Source organism: Thunnus thynnus, chromosome 8, assembly GCF_963924715.1.
Source record: "Thunnus thynnus chromosome 8, fThuThy2.1, whole genome shotgun sequence".
Classification (NCBI taxonomy): Eukaryota; Metazoa; Chordata; class Actinopteri; order Scombriformes; family Scombridae; genus Thunnus; species Thunnus thynnus.
The window spans coordinates 10,034,301-10,047,185 of record NC_089524.1 but is presented as its reverse complement, the minus strand read 5'-3'; the positions used below and the strand labels follow the sequence as shown (position 1 = coordinate 10,047,185).

General features: G+C 39.7%; 1 protein-coding gene across 1 annotated transcript in view; it reads left to right on the top strand.

Moving 5' to 3' along the window:
* The window catches only part of itgb3bp (integrin subunit beta 3 binding protein), a 51,306-nt gene extending 50,424 nt beyond the window's left edge, over positions 1–882 (top strand). Inside the window, exon 8 of the mRNA XM_067596426.1 lies at positions 305–882. Coding sequence (XP_067452527.1) covers positions 305–474 — 170 coding nt within the window. The 3' untranslated portion in view covers positions 475–882. The remainder of the gene's footprint in view (positions 1–304) is intronic.
* The last annotated feature ends 12,003 nt before the right edge of the window (positions 883–12,885 follow it).

Sequence of the window (12,885 nt, the reverse complement as noted above, 5' to 3'; positions counted from 1 at the left end):
GCCACAGCAGAAATGACAAATGACCTTCATTTCTATCCCGTTGTAAATTATAATATCACAGGCATGAAATAATAATGATGATACGCATGAGCACACAGATATAAAGACTCGAATACTTATGTACTGCACCTTATCTCATACATCTTTCTGGTTGAGGACGGCATTAGCTGCCCATAAAGCTCTACTCTGTGCCATACAGTAGAAAGATTTTCCATTAATTTCCTAATGTGCTCTTCTTTTGTTGCTTAGTTATGAAGTATTTGTTGCACTTATGTAATGATTTCTCTTCTTGTTTCCCCTACAGGGACTTGTCCTCATCGGTCAGGTTTTGCTGCATCCTGCGAGGGGCCTTCAAATTTTTGGAAGCTCACAAAGGCCTCATTCTCCTCTGTGTTGCTCTTCTTCATCACCCAGCTCCAGGGCATAGCAGATCTGCTCAAACCCCGGCATTGTCTGTGCAAAACCACATATTAAATTTGCCCTGCATAAGCCATTTCATTGAGCTGTAGCAGGAATTCCTTTGCTGGGTCATTCATCTGTGTACATGGTTTGGACACACATTTGAAACAAAGCAAGCCAGTCAAGGATAATATTGAGGAAGTTACATACATTTCAAGTTTTGCAGCATATGTCATTTGTTTCGCGCTCTTTTTGGCATCGGAGTTGTCCGTGCAGATCTGTGCAGGGGGGACAGAGTGAGACTGTGGCTGCGAGCGATCCAAAATTTCTCCCTGCATATGTAATGTTTTGTGCTTCCTTAGGAATTCTGGATTTTCCCCGTCAGGAATGTCAACTGAATAGAAAGAGAGGGAAACTAAGAGAGCTCTCTATCCACAGCAAACAATTAACAATGAATAATAAAGAGAAAAAATCTGATTCAACCAAACCAGTGGTCCTAATTCATCAGTTCTGTATTTGAATATGAGTTTATCGCTTGTTTGTTCATTTCAGTTGAGAATAAGTTTCTCATTCCATATCTGCAACTTCATCTCTGTATCTGCATAGCATGGTTTAGCTTATCACGTTATAACCATGTTAATGACTTATGTTGTGCTGGTTGTTGTTGCTGTAATCACAAGGGTATAGCTTTTATTAGTCATGCAAAAAAATGACTTTTATCAAATAAAAAGGAAGGAAACTCTGAAAGGAAACACTGTCTGTAAAGAAACATGGGATGCCATCAGGACACAAGATCTGTAGTCTCTTGATGTTGTGAATTGATGTTTTATAGTTTTGTGGGCTTACAGAAGTTTATTATGCAAAAAATGAATCTTGAAAATCTCTTGTACAGCTCTGGGAGACAATTCTTCACATGCACAAAACTCTCTGTTGGGATTATACAGTATACAAGCAGCAACAACCACATCTTGAAATTGAAGCCAATGCGGAAGTCCTTTGAAGTGGAATACCACTGACACTGTCGCTATATGCTGGCTATAATAGACTCCCATTCAAAAAGCGTCAACTTCTCTCTTGAAATACAAAGTCAATACATTTTTTTTAACGAGTCATTATGGTCTCAATCGCTAAATTCGGGCCCTCTAATAGGTATGCTGGTGGTCATTTTGGAAATTATTGCTTGTTAATAAGATATAAAGACGAACAATAGCTTTGATGTCTGCCTTGTGGGCATTGATTGGCAGCTGTGATTGACAGTTGGCTCACCTGCTGCTCTGGGACTACCACTGAGTCGGACTGTTGTCGCAATATTTCACCAAGTTCAATGTTACTTGATAATGATACCTGTCTTGTTAGTCAGCTAATGTTAGGACAAGTCTGCACCATTCTGTGTTCCCGGTAAGTTAGCGTTAGCTTCAGTCTGGGGTAGTAGGGTAAGAATAAGGCTGGCAATTTTCTATATTTTTCTTATTGTCAACAGATCTCATGTGCAGAGCCAAACCAACAAGTATTGTGTGTGTTTCCAAAGCCTAATACATCGTATTCATCTGTGCTTTAGACCTGTGTTGTTGTCCAAAACCTGTTAAAAACACCTCAATGAGCAACACCACTGCACTGGGTGACATGTTCCTTTGTCCATACTTACATATCACAACCTCTTGACTTTATACTACATTATACATTTCTCAAAGAACTTCAGTAAAAAGTCCAGAGGTTGTGATATGTAGCACAACAAACTAACGAACCATGTTCCTGCGCATGCGCATGCTGTATTAGGAACCTCTCACCTGAGAGTTACGATCTTATTGCTGTTTTTACTGTTTGGAGCCATTTCTAAACAAGCTACGGTAACCACTCTTTTCAGGGACGAAGGAACATGTCACCCAGTGCAACAACGTGGTTTATTGATCTGGTTTTAATAGTTTTTGGACAACAATGGAGGTCTATGGCACAGAGTAATACAAAATATCAGACTTTGGATACACACACAATACTTGTAGTAGAATGAGTTAGTTGTTGGTTTGGCTCTACACATGAGATTTGTTAACGATAAGGAAATACAGAAAATCGCCAGCCTTATCCTTAAAAACTATATTCACTGGGCCTGGGCCACAGTATGCAGGATGCACCTCAGCTGTTTAGTGGCGCAAATTGCAACTGATCTAATTACCAAAACCAACTGAGTTGTGGTAAACCTGGGACTTTTGGGGCCCCTTGAAGTCTGGGGCACTGGGACAGTTGCCTGCTTTGCCTGGTTGATGATCCAACCTTGCAAATAATCAATTCCACACAATTTCACAGTGCAGAGAAAGGTACACTGACCAGCACAGAAGAGAGACTGAAAAGTATACAACTTACTTTACAGCAGTCAGCATGTAATTCCTGCAAGTTCAAAAAGGTCAAATTAAGAGGTCTTTGCTGTAAAATGTTGTTGAGCCACATCAAACAACTCCCAGCTACTTCACAAACTTTGGTAACGTGGTTTACAGTGGACCCAGTGTGCGTAAACCTCTGTGACCCTTAGTTATTGTCCGGAGATTCCTCTCAATTTAGCACATTAATGGCTCTGTAAACATTTGATTTATTTCAAAGACACTTCCAGTTACCTTAAATTGTATTTGTCTGAAACCAAAGTCATCTGACAGGAATTCCTCTATATGCTGCTGCTGCAGTCCACACAGAACTCTAGTACAATCTAATTATCTTCGCTGCAGCTCCATTACATCTGAGAGGTGAGCGGCTGTGGCTGACCGTCACCATCTCACATGTTAAGCAGCCAGTTGTGTTTGCAGATCAGTGGCGTTTTACAATAATGCATTCAATTTAAGACCCAACTTATTTATCACTGGCTAAGCAGTAAGGTAAATGTGATTATACTAGCTGAGGCTAAACCTGGAGGAATCAAATAACCGCTGTTAAAGGCAAAACAAAAACAAAACAGGTTTCAGAAGACTGTTTTGTTTCTCCATGGTAAGTTTACAACCAATTTTTGACCAAAACAGATTACGTAGCTGGTCTAAATTTGAAGTTTCAGTTGGAGCCAAAACTATTTATACAAAATGTTGTATGTGGATTGATGTAAAATAGTGTTATCGAAAGGGAGATGAGAAGCAGCGGCAATAAGAAGTTAGCTTTATGTGAAAACAGCACTAAAAGTCAATAACACTTTAAGTCCCCCTATTTAGCATAAATTATGTTTTGAAATGTTTCTTAACATACAGATTTGTCAACAATTATAATCTCTCCTATGAAGTAATAATGTTTTATATTATTACAACTCTCTTTTACTATATTACTATATATCTGTTTGTATACCAGCATCCAGCTATGGATGAGGAATTATAGTTGTTGACCAATACATTAGTAAACACTCATATGCTGCTTATAACTACATCATGGTGTGCTATAAACTGTTTATCAACTATTTATATACTGCTTTTAAATGCTAAATGGGGGTAAAGTGTTACTTAAAGGTCTGTCAGCATGCTAACATGCTCAGAATGACAATGCTAATATGCCGACTTTAAGTCGATATATTGTTTACCATGTTAACCATCTTATTTTAGTGTGTTAGCATTTTATAATTGCAGGTATAATGCAGGTATTTGGTTGTTAACCAAATTACTGGACAAATCGCCAAAGCCTTTAAAAATCATCCACTGGGGAACATGAATGTCTGTACCAAATTTCATGACAATCCATTCAATAGTTGTCGAGACATTTCCATTAGAGGGAACATCAGGAGATTACCAGAGTCAGTAGGATACATCTTCTGGGGACCAGGAAAGTCTGTACAAAATCTTGTGCCAATCCATCAATTAAATGTTATGATATTTATCTAGATGTGTGTGAAACCTTTGACCTGCTGGTGGCTCTAAAAGACATGGCAGATGATCACCAATGTTCTTGGAGTTCATCCTCTGGTCACCATTAATGTCTGTACCAAATTCTGCGCCAATCTATCCAGTAGATGTTGAGATATTTAAAGTGGTGGATCAGCTGACCCACCAACACTGCCAACCCTAGAGCCACATTGCTAACATGGCTAATACTGAAAGTGAAAAGAAGAACTTACCGCACAAATTATCTTTAATGTCACACTTTTTATAGCTTTGCCACAATGCCGTGCCATTCCAAACAGTTTTTTTAAAGCAGTGGCACTGATGACTAGGCTAGGAGGACATCTACAGTAGCTGTCTCCCACCTTGTGTCAACACTAATGTCCTGTTCACTTAAGGAAGAAGTCCACTGGGGACTCATATGTCCTCACTCAGGTCGCACTGACATGATCCATTCAGTTGGCATCTGTCCCATGATCCCTCAGAGTCCAAAGTTCACAGAGTGCTGGTGTCCGTCTGGTGTAGGTCATGATCTACACCGCGGCGATCCCAGAAGAAATATCTGTCACTATGTGTGTGTTTGTATAAACCGTGTAGTTCTTCTGCATCTTGTGTAAAACTGTCAAACTTATCCCTTTACGCCATGCAAGCATCTGTGTTTTGATTTTCCTTTTCTCAGTGTGTGCGTGTGTGTGTGTGTGTGTGGGGTTGTGTGCGTGTGTGTGTGTATGTGGTATCATCTCCCCAGTGTATTCTAGGCCTCTTACTCAACTCTCACGAGGATGACACCAGGCTTCTGGTTTCACTATAAAATTAGGTTGACATCGACAGAGTCACAAATGTCACCATGTGGCCACCCTGCACTTCACTACAATACACAGAACTTACTGTAAATGAACCAAGACTTGACTATAGGGCCTTTCTCTTCTCTTCTCTTCTTCTTGTGCATCCGTCGGTCTGTGTCATCAGCCGAACCATGTTGGGTTCACCACAATTAAATCATTCTTATTTTTAGGTGCAAGTGACAGTTGTTGGCCATAGATTTCTGAATCTGTCACACTGATTTGGTCACGAAAAGATTCAATTAATTATTCTGGAGATATTGGATATTTGGAGTTATTCGCAACGTAATGCTGCCAACTGACCGTTCACTAACCCCCTCCCCTGAAGAGGAATTCTCCAATCATAGCTTAGCAACCGTAACTATGTATAGCAGGTCTGTTGAGGGTTCTTTGGTTCTGCAAATGTTAGCATGCCTGGCTAACCAGTGGTGGAAAGTCACTACCAACTACATTTTCTCAAGTACTGTACTTAAGTCTAATTTTAAGGTACTTGCACTTTACTTGAGTATTTCCATTTTATGCTACTTTATACATCCACTCCAATACATTTCAGAGGGAAATATTGTATTTCATGGTTTCATTTTAATAAATGTTCAAATGATCCAATATTTCACCAAAAATCAAAGATTAGAGAAACAGTCCAAAAACTGAAAACAGATATGTGTGTCAGAACTTTGTTTTTTCTTCTTTCCTCTCCAATTAATCATCTCACGGCCCCTCAGATTTATCTGATGACACTTTGGAGGGACCCAACGCCTAGGTTGGGAACCACTGGACTAAACTATCTAACTGTATATAAAGTAGTTCAAACTAGCTCCACCTCCAGCAGCTACAACAGTAACATGCTGCTCTAACACTGATGCTTCAGTATTAATAATCTAATGATGTCATATATAATAATATATCAGTCAGAGTGACTACACAAGTACTTTTACTTTAAGTACATTTTGCTGCTAATTCTTATGTACTTTTACTTCAGTAGGATTTTTAATGCAAGACTTTTACTCGTAATGGAGTATTTTTGCATTGCTGTATTGTTACTTTTACGTAAGTAAAGGATCTGAGTACAAAGCTGGCCTGGACTGTATGAATAATATAATCTGATATCTTAATGGTCAAATTCTTTGGCTGATTAGTCTTTTGTCATATTGCACAATTACCCAGAAATGCTGGAAGCCCAAACATTTCAAACCCACTCCTGTAATACAAAGTAAACCCCAGCAGCTGAGTAGTGTTGCACCACCGGCCGTGAGTTGTTGCCCCTCCCTGCCCAGATCATTTGTTTCCAATGGCTGAAGGTCTCTGTTGCCCAGTCTGTGGCAGGCCCAAATTAAGAGGTGCACCCAGGATGGATGAGTGTAGAGCGAATGAAAGATTGGCGGGCAGGCCAAGATTTTTTCTTGTTTTTTTCTCCCTTTTCTCCTTTCCTTTTGCTGCCTTCTGTCAGATAGATGATGTGCGAGGGAAATATTATTTGTACTGTTTCCACTGTTGATCCTCCTCGGTGTTGCTATCTCAATTTGTATGACAGAACCAAGAGATGAAGCCAAAGTAAAAGACCTACGTAAATGGCTGCTATACTGCTGCAGCTCCGCAAACAAGAGGAATTAGCTAAAGTTGCAATGCAGGATGAGGAGTCTGTGATTATATCGTAGACTCCTCATCAAACAGGGCCAAAATCAAACTGATTTTGGTACCAAACTTAAAAGGAATACTTTGACATTTTGAGAAATTTGTTTATTTGCTTTCTTATTGAGAGTAAAAGAGAATTATATAGTTATTGCACCCAGTCAAGAAACTGTCCAGCACATAACCCCCTGTAAAACCACAACTAGTCATTTTTACATTTCGGTTTTTGTATGGATTAAACAAACAAGATATAGTGCTTAATTAGTGATCATTGGCAGATTTTGTTACCTTCGGACAGAACCAGGGAAGCTTTTTCACCGTTTCCAGTCTTTATGCCGAGCTTGTCTGCTGGCTGTAGCTTCATATTTCAGCTTCAAACTACTGCTTGTTTTGGTCAGGTGTGCCCTGCCACGTTCGTCATTTGGTTTGTAGAGTATAAAATTTTAGGTTGCAATACTTTACACAACCATAACTTCAAATTTGGTAGTTTTCAGACTACAGACTACTGACATGTTAAACTGTATAAAGAAGACAAAAGAGGTTGTTTTTTAAGGCATATTATTACTCAATTGTATGTGATCTGCTGAAAATAGTTGCAACTTTTTTTTTATTTCAAAATTTAATAAGAGGATAAAGCCCTTGAGATGCACCATCTCGATTTCAACGGGGTCCTCAGACTCAGTATTTGTATGATATATTTCTGACAGTACAAAAGCGAAGACCAAGAAAGTAAGAGAGGTAGGCGTCAATTGCCACCAACATTGTGACAAGTGTGCAACAACTTCCAGTCAGTGTTTACTACTGCGGAGCTCTGTGTCCTGTGGAGCGAAGAGGCCTTTGCTTCACTCAGGGTCAAAGGGCGCAACTCTGTTCAGATTAAATACTCCATAGCTTTTAGATTTCCTGCTTGGACAGACAGAGGGGTTAGGTCACCAAATATATATTGATCCAACTGTCACACAATGTCGCGTTTGAGTAAGGCACGGCTGCCAAAAAATATAATAAAAGATAGCATGAGGCAGAATGTGAAGCAAAGATGTGTTTTTTATTCTAACAGAAGCCTTGCTTTAGTGTCAACAGCAGGTTGTCTACTCATAGTTTCACAGTTAATTAATTAGTGTGTATGAACCTCAATGCTAATTAGCCATACAGTTCAGAGATACTTGCTGTGGAAATGACAGTACACATTCAACTCGACTGTTAATCAGCTGTGAAATGTGATACATGATTGTAAATTTTCTGAGTATCTAAATATCCAGATGAGTGTTTCATTATGACTTTGTGCAGTTAATAACTATGGAGGTATGCACTATTATTACGTACATAATATCACAGAATGTTTTGCAATAATAAAAACATAATCTGGAATTGCTTCTCAATAAATGTGATTGGCTTCTAAAAGGGAAATCCTACAGTTTCACAGTGTAACATTTTTAAAGATTGAGATCAAAAGTTCGTTCTTGACCTTGGAAACGGTAGTTGTCCGTGTTTCTGTGCATTTTAAAGACTTCTCATCCATGTTGGCTTAAAAATTAAGATTGTAAATAAATAAGTACAATAATAAAAGGTTTAGATTGTGGTGAGATTGTTTTATCAGCTACTGTTTCTAAGATCAACAGTAAACTTTCAATGTTAACCTTTACACCAACATTTACAATTCCACCTGCTGATGAAGATTGTGTGGTTCGATCAAAAGCTCCAGAATGGCTACTAAATGGACATTTATAGTGGGATTGATTTGTCAGTCTTTAAAGATATTTGAGAATATCTTTTGTGGATGTAACCTAAATTATGGATTTTTTTTTGTTTGTCGTATTATAATTTATATTTTTTTAATAGAGTTGAAACAGTTGTTTAATGAAGAGCCATTTGGAATGAAATCATCTCTAATTTCCTGTAAGGCCTGAGCTATAGGGCATACATAACATTATGTACAGTATTTTTCTTCCCAGAAACAGTGGTCAGAGTCATGTGACAGTGTTGTTGAGAGTGGACTGAGTCACCCGGTGGCTATGAGATCATCCTATAAAGACCGATCATCACCCCAATTACAATAGAGCAGGCTATGTGTCGTATTTACCGCTACTGTAATATGTGTGGGTGTTTCCTCTAAGTGTTAGCCCTCATTTTACGCCCCTCTACCACCATCAACATCATCACCTCTACCACTAACCTTAACTGTCAGCGGCCTATCTCCTAATGGTCAATTAAATGCCTTGATTTTAGCCAAAACGACATGGCAAGGAATTACTTACCAGAGCTTGCTGGGTTACTTATCTGTGAATGGTGGTTCCTTAGCATTTGGTGGCATTTGGGGGGCCCCAATCACAGGATAACTGCAGGTCATTTGTATGTTAATGACTCAATGACATGTAGTTAAGTTAGGTGTGTAGCTGAACGCCTCGCTGGAGCGAAGAGTAGGGGCAATGCAGTCAGAGTATAGAATAGAATAGAATAGAATAGTACATAGTATTTCAGAAGGTGACCAAAAAACAGTTGCACAGAAGACAATAAAACAGCATGGAATAAAAGAGACAGGAAGGAAATTATATAAAATGAAGGACACAAAATGTACAAACAAATTGGTTGACAAAGCAGTCTCACCTCAAGGTCTGTTTAGTAGTTGTTCTGGAGCATTCGATTATATCACATGATCTTCATCAGTACATGGATTTTATAGGTGAGTGAGCTGCAGAAATGATTGTATGAAGACTCAAAAAAGAGAGCTTGAGAGAGAAGTTTAAATCCTGCCTTCCTCCGCACACTTGGCAAATTGCTGCGTAAAGCGAGTAACTGTCACTTTTGGAAAGGTGTCAATGTCGGACAATTGTCCACTTCTCGTTGCGATTGGCCAGGTGTTCAGAGGTGAGTAAGTAGGCGGGGTTTTACCTTCTCTCTCAAGCTCTCTTTTTTATTCATTCTTCACACAACTACTCCAGTCACTTGTGTGTTCACTCTGTGTGTTCACCCAAGTGCAACACCATGAATGCATTTCAGGAGAGACTATCCAAAGGTTTCCGCCATTATCCCTATTTGAATGATCACTCTCAATGAAGACTGGCTTTTCACACCGTCTTCGAGTGTGGCCTGTTGAAAAAGGTATAAACACTTTTGCCGGCATGTTGTGCAAACTAGTTCTTTTCAAGCATACTGGCACCTTTACAAAAATTAACGAACACAACCCCATCTCCAAGCAGTTCAGTTGAAGCATACTGTTGCCTTAATACACATAAGTATGCATGCACGTACAAAACCATTATAATAGCCCATTGTTGCTACGGGTATGTTATCATCCTGTTGCATTAGGATGTGAATGCAATCTTTGTCAGGATCAGTTTTAATCTCTTTTATTAGACTGAAATGTAATACAATGTTTTGCAGTAAAGAAATGAATTGCCACCTAATTCTATAATCACTCAGACTTTGTTTGCTGTTACCAAACAATATAAAATAAACAGTTTGTCAGAGAGAACTGTGGCATTGTTTTTAATTCTAAACAATTCCCATATGTAATTTAACACAGTGGAGGCCTCTTTCAATAAGCACCGGTGCAATTGTTCTCGCCTCCTTCTGCAGCACTCCTAAAGAGAAAGCAGAAAGTTGTGTGAATGTTCTATGCAAATGTTTAGTGTATTAGCATACACAGTTGTAATTAAAGCATAATTAGAGAGACAAATGGTGCTGTGAAGCTCTGCGCCTTGGCTCAGGAGTCTGTTTATCAGCAGCTCCTTGTTTAGTTGGCTAAAACAGGTTTATATGAAACAAGCGCCGCCGACTGCTGCATTAATTGTTATCATTGCCTTGGAAAGCAAATAGGTGCCATAGCGCCGCGGACTGTGAGAGGAGGGAGCCGGAGAGGGACCGGGACAAATTAGTGTAGAAAATGAGAGTGTCGAAATTGGAGAGGGATTAGCACAGACGATAATGAAGCAATTAAAGAGTAAGCGCTCAGCACTCAGGTGCCTTTACTGAGCTGGTTCACTCCAGCTGCTTTCAGACGCTCCAATGCAAATATATCCCCAACGGTGAGGGGAGGTAACACTCTGTTCTAATACATCACTGATGTAGAGTGAGAGGAGAGAACGCAACACGACATGCTGCAGTATAATGCAACGTGACACAATCTGACACAACAAGACATGAGAAGATAACAAAACATGACATGACATGACATAATACAATACAGCAAGGTACAGCACAATAAAACAACAAGACAAAATGACACAATGTAAGGCATGGCAACACAACACAATACATGATGGTGCAACACAATATCATGCATCACAATATTTCACGGACACAATACAACACATGCAACCCATAATGGTAGAAATGATAACCCAACACAACAATACAGTAAAATAAACACATGATGAAATCACAGAATGCAACACATTTGGACTGAGTATTGAACCTGGCGGTTTGTTGGTACCGACCAAAATGTGAACATATCACAGAGTATCGCAAACTGTCAAGTACAAAAAGCTGGCACCAATGTGTGTCAAGATTTTTAATGCTGTTTACTTATTTCTTGATCAGATAGATCCTGATTTGAGTCATAATTTTATATGTATTTTACTCAGGGAACACCCTGAAGCTGCATGTGTTCAGACGACATTTAACATTTGATAACTTTAAAAACAAAACAAACAAATGTCCTTTAAGTAAGGTGTCTCAAAAAGTGTTGTTTTGTGAGGAGTGCATGCAACATAACTGCAACATCTCAGTTTGATTATCAGCTGGGCGCCTTTGTGGCATGTTGTACATCTCTCTCTTTTTCTCTACTCTTGTTTCCTGTCTGCCTCTATTCTCCAATAAAGGTAAAAATTTCCAAAAAAAACTCATCTTATAGGAGTAGAAGATTAAATGAGTAAAAGATTATCTTTAGAAGTATCATGTGGTGCCAAAACTGGTATTGTATCATCACTAGTATAGAAAATGTTCAAACCAGCGATAGATAACACAACGCTACATGATGAATCAAAACCACTCTGCAATGCAATGTAATGAAAGAAAGGCAGACTTTCAAAGCAGTAAAACACAGTGCAGCTTTGTCTGAGATAACACGACAAAATACATCACTACTCTGACTGACATGACATGGAATACAAATGGACACAAACAACATGAAACCTCTGCAAAAAATAGTTTGGTTCACAAGTCCATGGTTCCTCAAGATTAGAACATGGGTGATTTTATAATATTTGTATACCGATTCTGATTTTCTAAAGCCTATATTAGAGAACACACACAAACAGTAAGACAAAATACAGTAACAGAGAGTAGAAAGACGGCACACCGCAGAGCAGTGGGCCTCACTGAAACTCAAAATGTCACATCAAGTACAGCCGAGAGCTGTCTTGAGTTACCGTGTTGTTTGTCTCATTGCTGAGATGATATTTTCCTCTATCAGAATAATTCTTACTCATATTCAGACAGTCAACCCAACGCTGCCTAATGATGGGAGAGAAGGCAGCAGGAGCCAGAGGTAGGAGGGAGTGAAAAAAACTGAGAGGAGAGAGGAAGGGACAGGGGGCTGTCTATAGCGATGCCAGACATCCATGGTTGGGGGTAATAAAGCCCCTCTCAAAGTCAACAGTTCAGAAACTCCTTTGTCCTCCTAAAAGAGCTTTTAATTTTTAACACAAACTTGCACTTAGGTATGCATGAACTTTGGTAAAATCCTGAGACATGTGTATAAAAGGCTTTAATAGATGACGGTCATGTGCTCTGCTGCCGGGTAATGATGTCAGCCCCTCGATCTCATTCCCTCCCTGCCTCTCTTTTGGCCTCTTTGATAGAGGAGGGCCTAATGTAAATTTAATTTGGAGTGATGTATGGCAGGGACGGGTGAGTGAGTGAGAGTGGGGTTCTGGGTTTTGGTCGGTGTGTGTGTGTGTGTGTGGAGGGGGGGTGATGGGAAATTAGGGCTTGTGAGAGAAGGTAGAGAAGGCTGAGGTGATCAGAGATGGAAGGGTGAGGTGGTGGGGGTGACGGGGGTGACGTGTGGGAAGGTGGGAGGGTGTGTGTTGGGGCGGGGAGTCAGATAGGGTGTCTGAAGTGTCTCTGTGGGGGGGAGCAGCTGGATTGGGGCGCTGCCACTCTGCCAACACTGTCTTCTTTAAGCAGGATTAATGACGATGTACGCCCCGTACCCATCCATGTACGTGCGGGCC